At 34.6% G+C, this 22757-nt stretch overlaps 6 protein-coding genes across 10 annotated transcripts in view; 4 read left to right on the plus strand and 2 right to left on the minus strand.

Annotated features, from left to right (window-relative positions):
• LOC115240211 (ragulator complex protein LAMTOR3-A) overlaps positions 1-408 on the plus strand; it is a 2064-nt gene extending 1656 nt beyond the window's left edge. The window contains exon 4 of the mRNA XM_029815235.1: positions 1-408. The gene's annotated coding sequence lies outside the window, so the exon portion shown is untranslated.
• A 266-nt stretch (positions 409-674) lies between these two features.
• On the minus strand, positions 675-3504 carry LOC115240210 (glyoxylate reductase/hydroxypyruvate reductase-like). Of its 3 annotated transcripts, none has more exons than XM_029815234.1 (7): positions 3486-3504; positions 2998-3079; positions 2756-2886; positions 2304-2493; positions 1954-2117; positions 1258-1548; positions 675-977 (listed from the first exon to the last, which is right to left on the minus strand). In XM_029815234.1, the coding sequence occupies exons 2-7, from the start codon at positions 3075-3077 to the stop codon at positions 862-864; spliced, it is 972 nt and encodes a 323-aa protein (XP_029671094.1). In that variant the 5' UTR covers positions 3078-3079; positions 3486-3504; the 3' UTR covers positions 675-861. The 3 variants fall into 3 exon arrangements, with proteins under 3 accessions (XP_029671094.1, XP_029671093.1, XP_029671092.1); XM_029815233.1 differs by lacking the exon at positions 3486-3504 and adding an exon at positions 3254-3442; XM_029815232.1 differs by lacking the exon at positions 3486-3504 and having other exon boundaries at positions 2998-3445.
• A 489-nt stretch (positions 3505-3993) lies between these two features.
• Positions 3994-9649, plus strand: LOC115240181 (tudor and KH domain-containing protein homolog). The gene is made up of 9 exons (XM_029815164.1): positions 3994-4214; positions 4573-4742; positions 4893-5325; positions 5786-6118; positions 6362-6583; positions 6754-6911; positions 7086-7306; positions 7377-7557; positions 8588-9649. The coding sequence occupies exons 2-9, from the start codon at positions 4626-4628 to the stop codon at positions 8780-8782; spliced, it is 1860 nt and encodes a 619-aa protein (XP_029671024.1). The 5' UTR covers positions 3994-4214; positions 4573-4625; the 3' UTR covers positions 8783-9649.
• Positions 9650-9851: 202 nt separating this feature from the next.
• LOC115240182 lies at positions 9852-13834 on the plus strand. Its single transcript, XM_029815165.1, has 2 exons — positions 9852-10298; positions 10924-13834. The coding sequence occupies exons 1-2, from the start codon at positions 10287-10289 to the stop codon at positions 11239-11241; spliced, it is 330 nt and encodes a 109-aa protein (XP_029671025.1). The 5' UTR covers positions 9852-10286; the 3' UTR covers positions 11242-13834.
• LOC115240180 lies at positions 11589-20314 on the minus strand. 3 transcript variants are annotated; one of them, XM_029815163.1, is made up of 11 exons: positions 19665-20314; positions 18586-18821; positions 18111-18349; positions 17669-18003; positions 16923-17437; positions 16493-16596; positions 15887-16238; positions 15270-15672; positions 14829-15094; positions 14530-14714; positions 11589-14271 (listed from the first exon to the last, which is right to left on the minus strand). In XM_029815163.1, exons 2-11 carry the CDS (start codon positions 18685-18687, stop codon positions 14208-14210), a joined length of 2565 nt encoding a protein of 854 aa, XP_029671023.1. In that variant the 5' UTR covers positions 18688-18821; positions 19665-20314; the 3' UTR covers positions 11589-14207. The 3 variants fall into 3 exon arrangements, with proteins under 3 accessions (XP_029671023.1, XP_029671020.1, XP_029671021.1); XM_029815160.1 differs by having other exon boundaries at positions 18586-18865; XM_029815161.1 differs by lacking the exon at positions 16493-16596 and having other exon boundaries at positions 16819-17437; positions 18586-18865.
• Positions 20315-21390: 1076 nt separating this feature from the next.
• The window catches only part of LOC115240250 (RING finger protein 44-like), a 47552-nt gene continuing 46185 nt past the window's right edge, over positions 21391-22757 (plus strand). The window contains exons 1-2 of the mRNA XM_029815294.1: positions 21391-21531; positions 21672-22220. The gene's annotated coding sequence lies outside the window, so the exon portion shown is untranslated. The remainder of the gene's footprint in view (positions 21532-21671; positions 22221-22757) is intronic.

Here is a 22757-nt window from a genome sequence, read left to right on the forward strand (position 1 = left end):
TATATATATATATAATATTTTAAAGTAAAACACTATACTACAGAAAAGTTCTTTTTGAGGACTTTAGAGATACTTTTAAAGTTAAAATGTTAATTTATTCAAAGAAAATACTACACACATTTTTTTTTTTAATAAAATTATGTTACCACATCTTGACAATTCATGGCATTAAATAACTTAATAAGAAATAATCAAATAAAACATTGTTAGAAAGATTTTTCTGAAAATTGAAAGATTTGAAGAAAATAATAAGTTTGAGAAAGTATATAAAACTTCAAGAAACATTTAAATATATAGCAGTAATAGTATATACAATTTTCGAGAAAATCCTACACAGCATCTTTTATAGAATCATTCCAATGTAATAATGAACTAAATAATTGAATTTAATAAGAGATGTCTAAGAATATTTGGATAATGCATTGTATATCAATAAAAATATTTACTTAACCTAATTAGTGTAGTTAATGATTATAATCAGATTGAGATTAAGATTGATTACATTTGTGCAATTTAAACATAAGAAGAATCATGGAGATTATTATTAATCTTTAGGATTGATTAACCATCATGTGGATATCGGATCTATTTGGACCAATTATCTCGCTTTTATTTGTTGAATATAGGTATATATATATTATATTTTTGATGAAAGAAAAAATATAGGCAAAGTATAAAATTATATTTGTTCTATTTCACATAAAGTATTTCTTTTGTTCGTTACATAAGCATTAGAAATGTTTTAGATATACATTACACCTTTGCCTGTATTTATTTTGTTATGGAAAAAGTCCGACTCAGTATCTGTCAGACAAGAGCTAAATTATATATGTAGGCAAAATTATACAAGGAAATGATTTATTATAAGGAATAAACTAAAGGCTTGCCCTCCAGACCATTAATAATGTTCTGTGCTGCAACTGTCGACATGTCGTTGCGGGTCTTGATTGTTGCGCTGCCCAAATGTGGAATAATTTCTGGAATTAAACAAAAACTGTTAATATATGATATACTATATATGTGTAAATTATAATAGATAGTATAAGAATTATATAATTTTATATCATATTACATCGACTACGAAATTATAGAATCTTTAAAAATTTATCTGAAACGTTTCCTGATTTTTCAAATGTGTGATATTTTAGCATTTTATCCCTCTTTAATAGTTTAACCCGTTATATTTTAACTATCTCATAGTAATCGATCAATTAAAAAAACAAAGAACCAGCGAAAGAGATAGAATAAAATAATTACCGGCATTAGGTAGCTTCAAAAGTTCATGATCCGGTGGTAGCGGTTCCGGATCAGTAACATCCAATCCGGCAGCGAATATCTTCTTATCACGAAGGGCTTTTACAAGCGAATCGGTATTGACAATTTGGCCGCGAGCTATGTTTACGAAGATAGCTGTTTTTTTCATTTTATCGAAAGCACTATCGTTGAAAAGTCCTCTGGTTTCGTTATTAAGGGGAGCCGCGATCACGAGGAAGTCGCTCTGCTCCAAAAGATCGTCGAAAGATACAAATGTTGCCCCAAGTTCATCACCTGCGAATTATGTTATTATTTATTTTAAAATTATTATTTTAAAGTTATTATTTATAAGATGGTAAAAGGTTTAAAGGTTCCTCTAAATAACATTTTTATAAATTTATATTCTCGAATAAACGGCGAAGAGATTTTCATTAAACAATAATAACTATTGGAGATTTATACAATTATTCGACGATTTATTATTGAAAATCTATTTAATTTACGTACATGATTAGCGTAAATTCTTGAATGTATCTTTATATAAATCTTTTAAGATACATATAAAATAGAATTATTGAAAAATATAAAATATGTTATAATTGAAGTTCTTGTAGATACCGGATAGAAAATATAGATATGTGGGACATCTAATCGATTATAATCGGCTTTTGAAGTGCGTGTGTGTATATATATGTGTACCTGCTTTCTTGCGCGAATGTCCGGTATAGATAAAGCGTCCTACTTCGAATGTCATTAATCGTTTAACGATCGCTTGACCAATATTTCCCAAACCAAAGATGCCGACAGTCGAGCCTTGTAAATCGTGTCCCAGCAACCATTGTGGTCCGCTTTCTACTTGACCTCTTGATTAGATTATCATACACATCCATTAGTGCGCTATATAATTTTTAATTTTACAGAAAATGTTTGAAAATACAATTTTAAAGTTTAAATTAAACAATAAATCAAACTTTCTATCGAATTTTTCATGTAGAGAGATTTCGATGTCAATTATAAATTATAATATAAAATGAAAAAATATTAATCACTGTTCCAGGATCGTGCGACCCTCATGGGCGCGTCTCGCTGCAGATAACATTAAAAGCACAGCTATCTCCGCAACTGCAGCCGATAGCACCATTGGCGTGTAGCCGACCTTGATTCCTCTCCTTTTAATTTCCGGGACATCCATGTGATCGTAACCGGCTGACATTGTCGATACGACTTTTAAGTTTGGGCCTGAAAAATGTTGGAGAATCAAATCCATTAATTTCTAGCTCGATAAAATCTCGAATTAATTAATTTGATTTGCTTTTCTTTCAACGATGATCAGCTCATATTTGTTTATATCCGGGATGTTTCTGAAAATTTCCATTAAACTTTACTTTGTTAATTAAATTTGAAGTTAATTTTTGCTTTGTGAAAATTTAAAAGAATATATATTCAAAACCGACTGCACATAAGAACTGTGATTGCGCGAAAAAAATAAAACTGGTTTTACCGGCAACATCAAGGAATTCACTGTCGAATTTATTTTTGTCGACAAGAAAAATAGCATCGTATCCCGCAGGTAGAGCCTCTAACATTTGTTCTCGAGTGTTTACGACATTTGGCATAATAGTGACGTTGCATCTATATCAACAAAAATAACGATAAATGATATATATGTCACACACATTATAGATTTATAATTTATATATATAATATATATAATAAATATTCTATAAATTTATTCAAACTTACTTTGTTCGAAGCAAATCGATACCGGGTGTCGGCGTTGCACTACTAGTAACCAAAACATGCGGTAGACCCGATAAACTCATCGCTGTTTTGAGATTATTACAAAAATTATTTAAATATAAATTCAAAATTAAGGTCATACATATACAGAGATGTTACAAGAATATATGAAAATAATTTTTCGACAATGAAAGTAGCGCGACAATCGATATAAGGTTTTTTTTTTCGAGTATCTTTAGTATTGCAAAATTGAGCTCACCAAAGTTGTACCGATTTCAACAGCTGTATTAAATTTGGCGAACAGCTATCTCTAGTATATGTGTATGCTTTCACCACCAATGTATTACTAATACTTAGTTCAATAACTTTGCCGAGTTCTTATTATCTTGTGCGATAAAAAAAATCGAATGAATCAGCATAAACCGGTTTGCGAAGGTAACGAGATAAGATATTTTGTGTTATATATATGCATTAAATATATATTTACTTACAGTATATGCGTTGAATTAATCGTAAATAGCATATGAAACCCTATCTGCATATAAAAATAATGTCAATGTCAAGTGCAAATGGAATTTAAAAAAAGATGATAAAAATAAAACGTTTCGTACGTTCATTAAAATATCAAATATCGCGCGAGATACTTAGCGCTATTTATTTATATATCCAAAAGTTTGTCAAACGTATCGATTGGTTAGCGAATAGGAAATTACTAGAATTCTCGATAGAAGCTTGAAAAATTCTCTATTCGATAGCCAATCGATGCGTCCAATAACTTTTTGTCGTATGAATCCGATCAATCTCATCCATATCTATATACTAAAATATCGAAGATATTAGGGTGCCATTACATGAAGTGCGGAAACGCGGATTAGCGTAACGCGGAACGAGAGTGAAACCAATCGCGAGCATTCTGCAGTTTTTGTTACGCTCGCGATTGGTTCCCTTCTCGTTCCGCGTTACGCTAATCCGCGTTTCCGCGCTTCATGTAATGGCACCCTCACAGTTTCACGTGCCTTTCGTAATATTAATACGTATTACGTATATTAGACTATTAGACGAGAAACGGAGAAGCGATCAGCAAAATGTAAACACTTTAGACTTTACATAAAACACTATTTTTAGATGTTACGAACCGCTGTTATTGAACATATAAAATTTGTGTTTTTTTCGCATATCTCAACGTACTTCTACAAGACAAATTTTAGATACTAATTACGGTAAATATGCAATATATAAACTTCTTTTCTCTCATAAAAATTTGGAAACTTGCTATTATCGCGGACATTTTGAGTAGAAATAACTAACCAAAAATAATTAAAATCGTTGGGTACGTGTGAGAAAAGAGTAATTATCTGTAGAAGTTGTCATCTGTAAAAAGAAAAAAAATTGTGTTTTTTAAGTTTGAAAAATCTTACACTGGTCTAATAAATAAGTGCATATGGATGAATAATTATAATACTTTAATTAATCGTCAACATATTTGAAATATATATATATATATATTAAAAATATAAATTATATAATTATAAACCATATATAAATATTTTTTTAAATATATGTTTATGTTTGTCACAGATCACAACAAAATTTATCATCCTGTTTTGATTGCATAATCTTTTCATTGCAAGATGAGGTGGATATCAAATTTGGATAGAAAGTTTGTAGTACCCATTTTAATTGGCATATCCTTGACAACTCTTAGTTGTATATCCTTGGCAATATTGTTCTATCCTGTATTTGAAAAGGTAAAGTTTATACTTTTGGCATACAATTTTTTTATATCATATTTATTTCTTCATAATTACAAATCTCTTTCTTTCTCTTCCTATGTAAGATTTAATAAAATTTATCTGTTCTCCCTAAATATAAATTTATCTATTACTATTGTACTACAGGATGATGACACAAGAGATGATAAAAATAATACAAAGAGATCTCATAAGATAATAACATCCAGATGCACTACAGTACAATATAAAGTGCCTAAGCAATTTGCATCTGCTATAATTGGTAGAGGTGGTTCAGTGATTCAAAAGATACAAGATACAACTGGCACACACATTACAATGAGTAAAAATGATATAGAGTCTCCGGATCGTGTCTGCATCATACAGGGTAATGAAATGGAAGGCATTCGTTTAGCAGAATCAATGATCAAAAACATAATAGACAATCAGCCTATCATTGAGACCTATGAATTGTTTGTGCCGTATGAAGCTTGCGGAAACTTTGGAGTTCTAAAAAGAAATGGGGATACTGTGCAGCAAATACAAAGATCTTCTGGTGCAAAACTCATAATGGAGAATAGTGGTATTTATAAATCTGAAGGTGCTTATTTACTACTAGTGCTATTTTAATATTTTTTTTATAACTTATTTAGTTATGTTTGCTTTTTTATTAATTATACTCTATACATTTAATTTTTCCAGTTTATTACTTTGTTAGTAATTTTATTATAAATTTAGAATTTTTTAAGAATGTTAAAAGCCTCAGAAAATTATTTTTGTCTTAAAAATGATTTTCCAATTGTGTATGCTCTTATCACAATTTCGTTATTCACAGTTTCGTTTTGTAAATTCTTATCAAATTTACAATATCTTATTTCCATTTAATAGAGGAGTTCGTGTTTCTATAAAATTTATTGAAATTTATTTTCTAAATATACATATATATTCATTAATATTGCATATATATGATAATTATATGTATATATTATAGATATGATAATTATATTGAATAATTGTTAATTAGAATTATTATAATAATCATATTAATTTTTTCTTTATAGCTGGATGGAAAAGGAGAATAATAATAAAAGGAACTGCTGAGCAAATAGCATTAGCAGTTACTCAAATAGAAGATAAAGTCCGAGAAGAAAGCGAAGCTCAAGCTCAGCTGAAGTGTGAAACAGCAACTGCAAGAACGCCTAGAATATCCCCTAGTAAAAACAGTGTTAAAGATATAATGGACAATCAGCCTACTATCGAGACTTATGAATTTTCTGTACCATATCAAGTTTGTGGAAGAATCATAGGAAGAAATGGAAATACTATACAGCAAATACAAAGATTCTCTGGTGCAGAAATTGTAATTGAGAAAGATCTTACTAATATATGTCAAAGTATGTATTATTTTAATTTTTCCTCTTCTATTTTCTTATTTCGATAATTTATTTTTGCTTCATTGTTAATTATATTTTGGTATCCAATTTTATTAGAATTACCTCTTGTGTTAAAAATTATACTAGAAATTTTAAATTCTTTAATAAAAATTTCTGTTATGATTATTAATTTTATATCAAGACTCGGCGAGAGTATATAATAGGAATTATTGTAATAATTATGTATTAATTTCGTTTTCATAGACGATGAAAGGTGCGTATTGTTAAGAGGAACTGCTGAGCAAATAGCTCTAGCCGTTACTCAGATAAAAGATAAAATTCAAGAGGAAAACGAAACTCAAATTGACTTAAATGATGACTTCACAATCACTGTGAAAAGAACACCAACATTCGAACCATCTCTTAACAACGATGTTAACATGTCTGACAATACTTCAGAGACTTCGCAGATTTCTTTACCACAAGGTATATAAAACACAAAATAACTTTATTTCTGCAAAATATTAATCGATTTTTCAATTCAAGCAAATAGCATTAGCTATTACTCAAAGAGAAAATGAAGTGGAATTATATCATTTTACTGATGTTTTATTAATTTGTTTGATTTTCGTGTAACTAACTTTTGTTGTTAACAGAAGATGTAATGGAAGTATATGTATCTGCGATGGAAACACCAAATATATTCTGGATTCATGTGATTGGCCCTGGAAACACAGCTTTAGATAACTTAATATTCGAAATGACAGAGTATTATAATAAAGAGGAAAATCGCGAATTTCATGCTTTGAAAAAGGTAAAAACATAAAAGAATAGAAACTTTAGAATGTTACCATAACATTTTGAATAACCGTTTTTGAAATGCACTAGATAACAAGATGTTCAAAGTAATATATATAGAATAATATCACATTAATTATCATATTAGTACAATTAGTATTATTTCTCTATAAATGTTTGCTAATTTTAGATAACTCCAGGTCAGATGGTAGCAGCCAAATTCAGTTATGACAACAAATGGTATCGCGCGGAAATAATAACCATTGTAGGAGACTCTCAATGCGAGGTCTATTACGTCGATTACGGAGATATTGATATCATTTCCACAGACGACGTGTTGGAGTTATGTACGGATATGTTGAGTTTACGATTGCAGGCCGTGGAGTGTTCACTAGCGAATACGAAGCCACGGTAGGCCGACCGATTAATGATTCACGGTTATTGATTGACTTCAATGTTGATAACTGACTATTATTCTTAGAGAAAGCGAATGGAGCCGCGAAGCTTGCGACAAGTTCGCCGAACTTGTTCAAGTGGCGCAGTGGAAACCCCTCATCGCTAAAGTTAAAGGCTATAAAAAACGTCCGATCGGTTACGGAAAATCTCGCCGTGAAGGTTCACCGATTCCTTGCATCGATCTTTACGACAAGGATGGCGATAAGGTAAGGAATAAATGGATTTCTTCCGACATTCTAAATTTGTTAAATTTTTCTCAAGCCGATAGTTTCGCTCTTTTAAATATTTTCTAGTTTCTATAAGTCTATTTATATTTCTACAAAACATCGCATATACAAATATGTAAAATCGTTGAAATTTTATACAATATTCTAAATTTATAACTGATAGCTTTAAAATTATGATACTTACCTTGGGAAAAATGGGGGGAGCAAAAACGATAATGGCTGTAACGTTTAAATATTGTTAATTAATATTGTCTGTAAATTAAATTTCAAAATAAGAATCCGACATATAGAGAAAAACATTCGCATGATTTCTCTGACATCATAATCCATATACAGCATAGGTGGTTAACAGAAGCTTAAGATTCAATAATAGGAAAAGGACTAATAAAAGAGCCAAACTGCGGTTGTTGATACATAAATATTTATATCGATATATATGAATACTTCTATAATGATCATACGTTTCAATCCGTTCTGAGGAAGGAATTTCCATTCTCTTTTTTTCTTTAAAATATATTCTTTTTTTTTGTGGAACATTTTGTAATAAATTGTTAACTGTGTTTAATATCGGAGTGTACATTTCACGCGAATAATTGCGTTATGCTGCAAATGCTAAAGACTTGCCAAATTGTACCGCGTTTTTACCACAAACTGCTGGTAAATGCAAAGCGTAGATAAGTACAGGCGAGAAAAAAAAAGAGAGAAAAAATAGTTATATCATTATTCACGTTGTGTTCCCGTCAAATTAAAAATAATAATTATATCAATGTATAATAACTATTTATGTATTTTTACACACACATGTACATTCCTGAAAAAAAAACAACAAAACATTTCGTGTAATTTTATCTTAAATTTATGAGATTTGTGATATTCCATAATACTATCTGATTGGAAAATTGTTTTGAAGCAAGTTAAAAAGTCTGTGAAAGAAAATCTTGCCATAATTATGCATGTTCTTTTAAAAATTCCGCTTTATAGATGTTTTTTTTTATTGTTTCCTTCACAGGATATTAATATTAAGGAAACTTTGATACGTTTGGAATTGGCTCAATTCGAGGAAGAGGTCTGTTCAACCGCGAGTTCCACATTATCACAAAATAAGCATGATCTTCCCGTTTTATCTTCTCCATTGGTTGAACAAGTTTCGAATGATTGTCGCGGTAAAGCCGATTTTACTACCTCAACCTGCAGAAACGATTGACTCATCAATTTTTCTAAAACAACTAGTTTTACCGCATTAATTATATAGATTCTTATTAGAGATTCCACTTTCCTATAATTTTCTTATGTTAAAAGTCCAATCTATATATTAGGCATTTAAATTTCAGAACGAGATACTTAGCGTTAAATGCGATAGTAATGCCGATAAAAGACCAAACAAACGTGTCTTTCGTTTATTATATATATATAATAAAACCTGAAACGTTACAATATATGGTTATAAAAATTTATTATAGAATTACATATATCCAGATAGATTAATATAATAATTGGTTCGCGAGTAATGATAATGATTTGCGAATAGTTAATTGATTGATGAAATGAGACATCTATCCTTTTCTTGGGGATTGTAGTTTTTATTAATTTCCTAGTATTCAGATCTTGTTGTTTTTAAGTTATTTTCAATCTTATCATTTTCATAATCTTTCTATCTTACATTGTGATGCAGGAAATGAAAAGCATTTTTTAAGATATATGTACTTTTTTCATGTTATTATGGTCTTTATGTAAGATATTATTATTTTTAATCCGTTTGTGTTGGAATTACACAACTCACACTTGTGCCATGAAACAACAACAATATTGATTTATTTTTTAAGAATTCGTAATATTTATTTTTAAAATTATTTTCTAATTAAGGCATAATTATGACTTCTATAGCATTTTGTTTTGTATTTAATTTTTATATGTTTTTATTAATGTTAATATATAAAAATCTACAAAATACAAAAGCGAAATATGCTTCAATAATTAAATTGCAACACAACAGAATAATTTTTAGCGATTGCTTTCTTAGGATAAGAGATATTGTTTTTTTTTAATAAAATAAAATTTTTCTTACTAAATATAATTAGTGCCTTCCTATAGTATAGATTTAATTATATATCTTAAAAATATTATATAATAACTCTCTTTGTGTTATATGTTTCTTAATCACTGACAGTAATGCAAAAAATGTAAAAGAAAAGAATACATTCTGTATTATATTTTTATACTATAGTTGTGAATCTCTCAAACTATATAAGCGATTAAATAGTTATAAGCATAAGTGTAACAATGAAAGAGATTATTTTTTGTCAATAGTATGAACAGAAAAATAAATAGCTTTTGAAAAATTCGTCGACAAATCACTGAATCGGCAGGCAAGCCGAATTGAATCGAGAAGAAAAATACGCGAGCGAAAAGAAAGAATGATCGAAAGTTTGATTGAAGATCAAAAGTATCGAGGCGTGAATCTAGGAAGAAGGATATAATGATTCTTTTTCTCCGAGAGGACATTTCAGCGGCTCGCGGTCGACAGCTTCGCGACAATTGACTCGCGACGGGATGGTGCAAGAAATAGCCAGAAGTAATTGTCGGTTACTCTCAGAGAGACTAGAAAGCTGTGGCCAAGAGAAACATATAAAACGGCAACAACGAAGCCCCTCACTTTAGTTGGACGAACCGAACTGTTAAGCTTGCTTTCAGTTCATCACGAGAGAACGATGAATAATTTGGTAAATAATACATTTATAGTTTAATTTAATCATTCATTTCATTTTTTTTTTTTTTTTTTTATATCAAATCAAGTCAATTTTGAACATAATAAAATATTAATTTCTTAATAAGAGGAAAAGTAGTATAAATATTCAGAAAAAATATTTATCAATTTGCGACAAAAGCAATGAAAATCTTTCGTGATTCTACAAAAAGCGCTTTGAACGCTAAAGTTGATAGAAAATATTCAAAAAAATAAGTGGAATAAAATAAACCAATAGTAAAAATAGATTTCTAATCTTTGCAATCCGAGAAATTGGTCTTAATTATTTTTTTATAACACATTAAAATATCCAACAATAAAAAAATCTAATAAGCATTGAAATAAGAATTATTTTCTGTTCCATATACGATATTTAATTTTAGTAAAATAGATTCTTCTCTCTCTCAATATATATAGTATATCTATCAATTTATATTATCAAAAATGAGTGATAGCGAAAAGAAATATAATATGAAAAAATTAATTTACTTCGCAAGAAAAAGAAAAAAAATTACATATTTTCTCTCTTCCGACGATAAGTAATTCAATATGACGCGTCAGTAAAGAATCTTAAATATAATCATCTGTTTTTCGTATCGTAGGGTATCGTATTGACGTTGCTGTGCGCCATTTACGGCGTACTAGGAGGTCGACGTTACATCGCAATTCCCGTCGACGGTATCGAAGGTATCGACGTCATCGAAGTGAACCCAATCACATCCTCGTTGTCGAGGGTGGCTCGACAAACGGAGGCATACGTACCGGTCGCTATACCCAGCGTCGTTCATCAGGACGACTCGAGAGAACAGCGTTCCGAGCGATCGGCCACGCATGTCCTGGACTACGTCGATTTCGGGGGGCAGACTGGCTCCAACGGAGCCTATAGCTGGTATGCCGACTATCCGGCTCATCATTTATAATTTCTTCACTTCATCGAGGCGAAATAAAAGAGAGAATGTCGCGAATTTTGAATTATAATTAAAAGCATAATAATTGTATAATTGTACAAAGATTGCACGAATGAAAGTAATTATTGGAAGTGTAAAAGGTGAAAAAGATAGAAGATTTATGGCGGTACAAAAGACCAAGTTCTCCGAATTCTAATCTAAATAAATTCGAATATCTAAAGATTCAAGAGATTTACAATCTAAGAATTATGATACGAATCAATGATAGGAAGTTTTCCTAAAGCAGGAAAGGATATTTTAAACATCGAATGATTCATGAGCTATATTCAAGAAAGATAATGTATATCTTACATTTTAAGCCAATTTTCTTTATTTTTTTCGTACTTGTTACGATACAATAAATAGTGAGAGGGTTTGACATCTCATCGTTTTTACGTTAATATATTATATTCAGCTAGGTATCCATGGATCTAAAAATTCAGAAAAACGCATCGATCGATTCTCATTGCGGTTCGAATAAATCAGATCCATCGATTAAGACGAGAGGTACAGCCTCAGGATATGATTATTTTTATCTTTGTACAGCCAAGTGTAGTGCCCACACTTTATATACGCGTGTTTCCAAAATGTACAGAAATTGATGTATATATACGTAAAATACATATATATACGCGTACATCACTTAGGACGTCAGAGTTGCTTTGCCACATCAAGTTAGACGTATCAAACATTTAGAAACGTCAAATCGTCAGATAAAATTCTGAATCATAAATATCGAGACTCGATACGGTGTATGTCTTCAAATGGGTCTAATTTCACGTAGAAAAACACTCTTAATGTCTGGCATACACTAAAGCATTTGCTCATTGAAAGCTCGTAAGCAACGCGCGAAGATATTATTGGGTTCATAACAAATTTAATAATATTTATTACTATTGCATATCTCTCTTTATGGATTCATTTTTATTTCTATTTTCTTTAGTTCCAGTCAAGAATACGCACATCGAAAAAAATGTATATTGTAATCTTATTTTATATTAATTAAATTGCACGGAGTGATGGATAGATCGATGTTAGAATAGCCACCTGGTAATTAGTAGACAAAAGTTCGATTGGATCTTTGATTAAATTATTATATATATATCTACATATATATAATCTTTTTTCTTTTTGAATTATCGTTCCAGTTGATTTTTCTATATGTATATAGTTCTATAATATTAATTCTTTTACTCAATGAACTTCCCTTAATGGGACATGTCAAATAAAATTTTAACTCATAATAGCGAGATTAAATCTTCAGAATAATCTCGCCAAATCTGCGAAATCAAAGGCATATGAGATATTTGGATTAAAATCGAACTCGAAACTGCTCGAAATTACCAATCACCAGATAAATGCTCTACTATGGACTTTACCCAACACTTTTTACTTATGACTAAGAAAACTGATGAAAAGATTTTGTGCCAAATAATCGAATTAGGTTGAGGTATGAAAGAACATGCAAACTTCTTTTAAAAAATAAAAGAATTTAAATCGACATTTAATTACGCTAGAGAAATAGAATGTTGGTGATATTATGCAACGAAGGAACCGATCGTTGAGTACAGAGTATCCAAGAAGACAATTTTCTTCTATATTGAGTGCTCTGTATAATGTGAAAGTTTTCTCGTGTGTATTAATAATAATAAATAATTGATCATAGTAGCCAAAATAAATCTGTCATTTTTTCCTTTGGACGAGGAACACAATCTTTCTCTTAAGAGCTTTATATTATAAAATCGCAAGCAAACGTCATTTTATCAATATTGAAATACGATCACAATGCTACGCCATCCGAAATAAAAGACCAGCGTTCGCTGCACATAGCCTCTCGAATTATTATTGATAGAAAATATTAATTAATTAATAATTATGATCATTTTGATTATTCCTGCCAAAAATTATAATTAGCAGTTGATTCTACTGCTTTTATCCTCCAGTTACATGTAAAATTGTAATTTAATTCCCTCATTCCCAAATTCATTGTTCAACCAAATACGTTTGTTCTTATCTTTAGAGCGTAACACAATACTACATTTAAGTTCTTCAAAGTTATTTTATAGGTTTGTTATGTTTTTTTTTTGTTTTTTTGGTATATGGTATCGCACGTTGAACATTATGAAAATCATTTTGCGATTTGTACATATATCTTGTACATATAACCGCGTTAATGTGAATAGGACGATGAAAGTTTGCGAAATTTTATGGGTTGGCTTTTTATATCTGTTCTCAGACTCCTATAATTTCGATTATATTTTGCCAGTTGAATGCGTTAATATGCAATTTGATAATGGACTACATTTTGACGCTCTTTTAACAAATTTCGATTTACTCTAACTGCACTATATTAGGAAGACAAGCCATGAGACTTTGTCAACTTTGCTCCCTATTTATAAAAAAAATATTTTGTAAAAAATTAGGTACACAGTAAGAGACGTCGATGTCGATATATCGTGGAATTCGTCACTACTATTTCTAGTAGTGATTATCGATCTGTCAAATGCGTCTCAAACAGAATAGACTATAATATGTCATTGGATGAGTGAATGTATGTACGTATATACATATAGTTCGTGCGTATGTTACATACATACATGTTTATAGCATTACACGACATATGGTACAGCATTCGTTATTATATTATTATGGCATCCAAAGTTATTTTTTTAATTTTGTTAATTTTAATACACACGTAGTTAAACAGCTATACAATTCCGTATGGGGATGAGAGAATTAATCGACAAAGATTATGGATAGTCGCATTATCCTTTATCTAAACCTAACCAGAGGACTGGCCAGCTTTCAAATATAATAATTTGTAAATACGACTTACGTGTCGCCGAATTCTCTCTCTCTCTCCCTTCTTCATTTTCTTCTTACATGGTGTACTGGGAGAGTAGAATACGAGGCGTGACCATGGGTGTTGGTGCTTCGGGTCAAGTGGTGCACCAGGCAAGCACTACCTTCTTGAACGGAACGAAGATCGCACGATCCGGTTCGCTGTTAATGACAGAATTATTCTTGATTAAAGCTGAGACAATTGGAGCTATCAGATTTTGAAGAGGGATGTAAAGGGAAGGAGGGAGAGAGAGAGAGAGAGAGAGAGAGAGAAAAAGCGGAGAGAGGAAAGATATCCCATTTTATTACTTTTTTGTGGTTTAACGGTTTTAAATAAAAGAAAGCAAAATATATATGCTTAATTTTTATAAATATTACGCGTCCGCAAAATATTTTATATTTAGTTCCTCACAAGCTTACCAATCAAAAAATCTTCTGCCGTGAAAAGTACCATCGGATGAACCGTTAACATATGGCAGTTCCACGCCCACGTGCGCATCTTCTCGGCCTGGAACTGGACCTACGTATCTCACACGCCCTTGGAGGACCCTGCCCTCCGGCGATATGACCTTCACAAGGTGATCTAATTTGAGATCTCTTGGTATCTGGAAAATTTTACGTAATTTTGACAATTATAATCTAAAAGAAAATCTATTATTAAAAATGTGATTTAAGCGCAAAAATCTTCGTTCATGAATATAAGATAAACATGACGTTACCTTTGGCAAATATGGCCTGGCATCTTGGGGAGGATGCCAATCGCGAATTAAGTCAGGCTCCGAATGTCTTCGCGTCCTTCTTCGCCTCGCTGTTTGCTTACTCCAATAATCCGTGCTGACGCTCGATATCGTCAGCATAGAATCGATACTTCGCCGCAAATAATCTTCGGCTTCATCAATCAACGACTCGGTGGAATCCCCGCTATTTTCACCGCCGACCAAGTCTGAACGCAAATTGGGTAGACTACCGCGTGTCATTGGACACTCTGAAAATTGCGACTATCTTCCTTCACTTTGAATTTACTTTCCGAATAGATGAACTCTCTCGAATATTTGTATACACAGATATATATACACATTCCTCTTTCTTTCTGGAATAATTGCATTGTGAAAACGCGCGAGAGAGAAATGCAGTAAAGACAGAGAATATACATATCATACCTTGAAAGGTCACCTTTGATCGTGTTCTCTTTGGTGCACTTTTTGAAATTCTGGAGGAGATCGACGGAGGATGCACATGTGTCGGAGAGGACGGCATCGAAGACCAGGTCGGACGTGGCGTGGATGTCGCGACCGGAACCCTCCATGTGTCAAAGGACGCTGCCGTTGCTCTCCAAGAGTGTCTTCGCGGCGGACCACCGACAACCTCGAGACCGGGCGACGGTATCGACGTCAGAGAGCCGCGATATCGCGAAGGATACAGGTCAGTTGATAGTCTACAATCGCAGGGACTTGGCAGACTTGTTGCGGGATTACAACGCGGCCAGTATCCCGCGGGAGAACCCAGGGACTCGCGTCTATGGATTTCTGGTGTACGAAAACCGTAGTTGCGCGAGTTGAAACACTAAAGAAGAAACATTATCGTATCCTTTTTTTTCAATCACATATTCTTTAGAAAATAAGATTTTCCTTGGAGAAATTTTAATATGTTGAGCAACGTGTTGAATATTTAGCAGATATGCAAAGGTGTAAAAGGAAAACACGCATACCCCTGCGATATCATAACAATTTGTTTATCTCTTTTTTTATACACGTTAATTGTTACATGTTAACTTTACCTGCGCGTGTGAATCATGGCACAAATGATCAGCGCTCCTTGATAACTCGGGTACCATGCTAGTGAAGCTGATGTCTGACAACATCACTCTTCTAGCTTCCCGAGTTTTGTCCGACAGCCTCAATCGGCCGGGCACGCCCGTTGGAAGCGCGAACTTGCTCGGCAGCGTCGTAAAGGTATGCGCAACCTTGTGAGCCAGATAGCTTTCGGATCGCCATTGTGCCGGAAGCGCGGAGATGTCCGTCTGGGCACCGGATTCTCTTCGGGCACCACTGCTACGGTCCATTACTGGCCGCAACGGAGCGGAGCTCTTTCTACGACTGCTAGCCAGAGCCTCCCGGTGAATAATAGGTCTAGAAGGACGACAATATGATAATGATACATCTATCAACCTATCCTAATAATAAGAAGAAACATATAATGCTTTGAAATTGGAAATCAACAACAATCTCAGATTATTATATATCTCCGAAATTAATCGATTGACGATAGTTCATTTTTAAGCTAAAACGCGTGAGCAACGTAAATTACATGGATATCGCAAATGCGATTTATGGATTTCTTAGACATAAAATCATCTGTAAGAAAAAAAAGATATTAAGTAAACCTGTAAGTTGTTGGCGGTGCAGCCAGAGTGTTTCTTCTCGCGACATGTCGCAAGGACAATCCTGTTGAGCTCTCAGCATCCTCCACAATTCCGCACTTGCTGATGTTATCAACCTATCCTAATAATAAGAAGAAACATATAATGCTTTGAAATTGGAAATCAACAACAATCTCCGATTATTATATATCCCCAAAATTAACCGATTGACAATAGTTCATTTTTAAGCTAAAACGTGAGCAACGTAAATTACATGGATATCGCAAATGCGATTTATGGATTTCTTAGACACAAAATCATCTGTAAGAAAAAAAAGATATTAAGTAAACCTGTAAGTTGTTGGCGGTGCAGCCAGAGTGTTTCTTCTCGCGACATGTCGCAAGGACAATCCTGTTGAGCTCTCAGCATCCTCCACAATTCCGCACTTGCTGATGTCCGTCTCGACTAAGACGGAACACTGCGACCACATCTTGTTGAGCCTGGTGCTGGAACTCTCGTCGAATCTGTCAACGCTTTCCTCGCGATCGATACTGGAACTTTGCGAGGAGACCGCCTCCTCCACAGAACTGGTCTTGTCGCCGTTGCAGACCAACGACTCATTCTCCGCCGACTTTGTATACTTGAGTAGAACAGGCTGGCCGCTACCGGCGCCCGCATGCTGCCACGACTCGGTCTCCGTGATAGATACCAGATCCTCTTGCAGGCCGAGATCACGACAGGTTTCGTCTGTCGTAAATATCAGCTCGATGTCGTCTAGCTCCTCCGATTCGTTCTCCGAATGTTCGTTCGGTCTCGACGAATCACCCGGTTGACTCTGACGAGGTGTCTGTAGTTGATCCGTGTGATCACTGAACACGGAATTGTCACCGTCGGAAATGGATTTCAAACTTAAGTCCTCGCCGATATCCTTTTCAGGAACGTCCAAGTGGTCCATATTGACCGCATCGCCTAGAACAATGAATTCCTCTTTAAAAAATGTGTTTGAACGAAATTTCATTATTTCAGCGAAATAATGCGACTCCTAAAAGTGTCAATAAGAACAGTCACGTTGTTTCTTCTTCGTTTTTTTAAAGAAACACACCATATTTTTTGGCTTTTAATTCTCGTGATTGTTTTTACAGAATTTTTAGTCAAAAATTATTTATTATATTAATTTATTATGGAACCAGCTAACTCTACCTGAAACTTCTTGAGGCTCTTCCTCGTTGCTAGTTGCGGTCTTTGTCAAAATTGAGGGTTTATCATTCTCACTTTGAACAATGTTTAGCATCGTAGACGCCGCCTGTGTAATTGTGGAGCTAGTAGTGCCTTTGGTAATCGCGGTTCTAGAGGATTTCGATAAAGTTTGAAGTCTACCGGATCGGCTAGCACGAGAAGGCAGATCGGGACTATCGTTGCCGCTGCTACTACTGCTGCTGTGTCCAGAAGCAGGCTGATTGAATGTATTTCGAGCATTAGCATCGATCTTTTCTTTAGATACATCCATGGTAGTTTTCGCAGAATCTGTTGATCGACTGGTACATAGAAAATTTCTCGGCGTTAATTCGTCAAACGAATCCTTGTCCGGAAAGGATTCATCTTTCCGAAGCTAGCAGTTAAATTAAATTAAAATTCTGCTTACTCCATACGAGAAGTTTCTACGAGTCGGACGCGTTTCGACTGAAGCGGCGAGCTTGTCGCCGCATCACACGAGAATTCGCAGCTCCTGCTCAAGATTCTTCGTCTGAGGACGTGATTCTCAAGAGCCAGACGGCCTACTGCGTCGATGTAACTCTCGCTGGAGAAATCCCCGACGCTCTCTTGCAATCGGCGAAGCTCTTCGCGCGACGAGTCCAGAGCCGTACGCAATGACACGATCGTCTGTATTATACCAGGATAATTCGTATAATTTTTTAACTCGTCGAGATATGTAGCAAATAAAATATTTCATATATTAACTACAAATATTTCGGTGTATTTTCTACAGCAGATAAGTCGTGAAGAATCACAGATGAATCGTTCGCAAAAAGAAACAATATCATGATACTAATTGGTATTTTTTGCTTTTATCTATTCTATATAAAAAATATATAAATAAAAAAGGGAGTGAATAGTACTTGGTGCAAGGCTCTTATGACATCTAATCCGGGTATTCCTGGTGATGGCAAGGTGTCCTTGAAGAGTCTCTGATGAGACGGTCGGCCAGCTGTGGTTTCCATGCCTCCTCCGCCCCATCTAATGTTTCCAAATTGATTCTATTCCTGCCACGGATCATGCCGAATTCTCTGTTGTTCTTTGCTGTTTTCTTTTCTTTTTCTTGACTAAAGAGATCCTTGCTTTCTGAACACAAAAGCTTTCACCCGATTCAATTAAATCTCTTCATATCTCTTTGTTTTTCTGCAAAGTATGATATTGATTTTTCAAAGAACATGGATATAATCGTTGATGTTAAATAATATTAACTAAGCATCTTATTATTAATTTTCTATCTTTTTATTAGCATTAAAATAAATTAATTTTTTTTTGTATACTACTTTTTTGTACACTTGTTTGATAATATATATAATAGATTGGTAAAATATATTAAGACCTCTCTTTAATCCTTAAAGGTCACATATGGGTCATTTTGATCCTATCAATATCTTAACAATAAAATATTTTAAAGATCACAACCAATAAAAAGAAATGTTTAAAATTTATTTTTTAACTTCTGTTATATATGGTCATTTTCTACAAGGAATATATATATAAATTTTTGTAAATTTTTTGAGATTTTTAACACTTTGAGACAGTTAAAACCACAATAAGACATTGTGACCAATGTGTAACCAGGAACAGAGTAAAAAAAATATGTGACCTACAAGAGTTAAAGTTCATGGATTATCAAATAGCTGCAAAACTTAATTTATTGTTATAGAATTCATGTTCACTGTAGCATATATGAATTTATTAATGCAGGATTATAAAAAAGAAAGTTTTCAATATACTTTATCAATTCTTAGTGAAGAAAACAAGAGCTTGAAGCAAAACAACTCAGATATAAATATCTAGTATAACTATTTACCAGTAATGTACAACAAAACAATGCACAAATAATTAATTAATAACATCTTTATAATAACCAACCAAAAACAAGTTCCAAAGACTATATACGCATTAATGTTCAAATGTGTTTTTAAACAGGCATAATGTATACCATTGGATTACTCTGGGAAAACCGCAGGCGACCACCGCTGTCGAGACGACGGTCGATGACACAGTCGCGAAGACACAGCGACGACGGCGAGGACGATGATCGATCCGATCGTCGGCGAGGTCTTACATCGTGACGGACACCGAGAGACGCGATCGGGCGCGAGGAACGTCGTGCACGATCACGGGACGAGGGAGAACCGAAGGGCGGCCGTGGCCGTCGACGGGGACGTTCGATAGGGCACCGTCGCCCGTTTCGACCGCGCTCGGCACTCAGAGCGACGCGCGAGGCATCGCGGCATCGCGCGTCTTCGCCTGTCAGGACGAGAGTTTCGCCGCGAGCGACGAATCGACGACACGGGCAGAGAGAACGAGCTGTCAACTGTCAACTCGCACCTCCGATGCAGACGACGGGACGACGCGAGACGCTCCGCGGCAGGGCTGCCAACATTGGTAGTTTTCCGGCAAGAGAACACAGGTATATACATGTCTCTCACGCAATTGGCTATCGAATAGAGAATTTTTCAAGTCCCGAAAATTTTTCTATTTGAAAAATATCTAATACGAATAATGAAAGGCCCCGATGCGGAAGGTTATTAAATAATATTATTTATAAAAGACTTTTTTTTATACATAATTGTCAAATAAAATTTTATGTGTGAAACATATATATGGGACGTTTCGACAGTAACTTTTGTGTTTCTTTTCAACCACAACAAAAATTATACAGAAGAAAAAAATATAACGAAAAATAATTAGAAAAATAATAAAAATATAATATAATATAACGAAAAATATATAATATTCACATATTAGATGAAATAATCTTTTTATAAATAATTTAATAATTATATAATTATTAAATCTTATAATTTTCTATTTGATAGTCAATCGTGTGACATTAGCTGCGTTCCGATGTTCACTGCCAGTACTGAAAATCTATACATGCACATGATGTAAACTATATAGATTGTCAGTACTGGCAGTAAATATCGGAACGCAGCCATTTGTGTTTCTTGAGCGCTGAATAGTTCGAAACGTAATTTGAATTTTTCCTTATGTGATTCACGCGCCGTCAGCTTCTTGAGTGTCCAAGTATCATGAATAAAGATCGGGATTGAATCCGGGTTCTACCGACAACAAGTGACTCGTCTCTTTGAATCACGAGGTACGCAGTTAATCAGTAATTAGATCGCTTTGTATACTACCTGCGATATAATTGTATTCCTTTCTGGAATATTATAGCAAATTTGTTCTGGCGTTAAAAATTGCTATTCTTGAAATATATCTACGTGTATAAAGAGGCATATTATATGTGCATGTTATATGTAAGTATACTATAATAATGATATATAACCAATATATTATGCGAAAAATCATGAGAGAATATTGATATTTGATATTGAATCGATACAAATATTTATATATATCTCGCGAACGCGCGGGTTTCCTATACAAACATATTTCAGAAATACTCTTTTTTGTCATTGAAGACTGCTAATAAAGTTATTTAAATGTAAAAGCATTATAAAATCTAAGATATCTGTATAATAATAATATAATATTATGTATATATATATATTTTTTTCGTCGATTATTACTATCGATAATATCACTGACGATAATATCAATTGTCGATAACATCAATCATCCCTTTGTTTCAATTTCTTCGCCGGCAAGTGGCGCTGTTATTGGCTCGCGGCGGTCACGTTCGAAATGATTCTGACGTCAACAGAAAGACGTTGATGGAGTCGCGACCGCGACGCAATATCGTTACGCGCAGCACCGTCTCTTTACGGTCTGTACCCCCCGATCGAAATATTTCGAGAGCTACGTATCTCCTTCATCATCCTTCCTGATCCAATTGCAAGGTAATTCCAATAAATTGTAAATTATATTATATACCAAAATATTAGATATTCATCGAGATAAAAGATATATTATCGGCGCGCGCGCGCTTAATCGAATTTATGAATCTTCATCTTTATGAATCTTTTCCGTTTTCTTATAGTCTATGTACAAATACATCCGAGTCCCGGATCACGTACTAAAGCCGGCACTGGAAACATAGGGAGGAGGGGGAGGAGATAAAGTGGCCGCGCGCGACGGACGGCGAGTCGTGGTCGACGGTCGACGTCGACGCCGTGCCTCGTTACGGGCCGCACGCATTAATCGGAGGCGCGCGCGCGAGAGCAGCGTGTGTCATGCGGTTAGTGCTTCTGACGCGGGTGGACTCCTCTCCGGCTACGTTCGGCGCGCGTCTCGACACGTACAACGGGGCCCCGATTTAATGGGCGGGGCCGCGAACGTGGGGCCACGGAGCGACCTCGGTGTCGGTGTTCGAAGTGGTGAGCTGCCGTGCCGACGTGCCGTGCCGTTGCCGCGGCCATCGCCGTGAACGGTTCGCCTTTTCCTCCACGAGCGTAACGTTGTTAAATGGCGCGGCTCGACGAGCGTCAGCATCTTTACGCCTACGACTTATGACGTCGCTCTGACAGGAGGGAGAGAGACAGAGAGAAAAGAAAGAAAAAGTACACTCATTACACTCGGCGCTCCAAAGGTAGGAATTTTTTTCCCACCGAAATGTGGACGCGTGTCTGTATCTGTCTGTATCTCCCCTTTTTTCCCCCCTCGCTTTTTCTCCTCTTCTCCTTCCTCCGCTACTGCTGCTGCTGCTGCTGCTCGCTCTGCCTCTCTCTGCCTGTCTTTCTATGTGGCTTTTTCCCTCCCACTCTCTTTATCCCTCCGCTTTTCTCTCCCGATTCTCTTCCCTCTCTTATCGCTACCGCCCCTGGATAAGATGTTCACCGACTCGCTCGACCCGTCGTAGACGTTGCTCCGCGTTTTTCCAACGGTCGTGGAATAAATTCCAAGATACCGTTCTTTCGTCGAGTCTCTTTAGATGTACGTGTTTGTGCGCGTATTACGCTTGTCTTTTCGACGAAATGTCGCTCCTGAAATACTCGTCTACCTTCTTTTGTCTCGGGAGTGACGCGACGGTTAATTTTGCGATAAGCCGATGTAACCCGTATATATCCCCCTGACACACGGGAATCAACACATGCGGGATACATTGTATATAGGTCCCACGACAAAA

Source organism: Formica exsecta, unplaced genomic scaffold (genome assembly GCF_003651465.1).
Source record: "Formica exsecta isolate Colony F162 unplaced genomic scaffold, ASM365146v1 scaffold421, whole genome shotgun sequence".
NCBI classification, from domain to species: Eukaryota; Metazoa; Arthropoda; class Insecta; order Hymenoptera; family Formicidae; genus Formica; species Formica exsecta.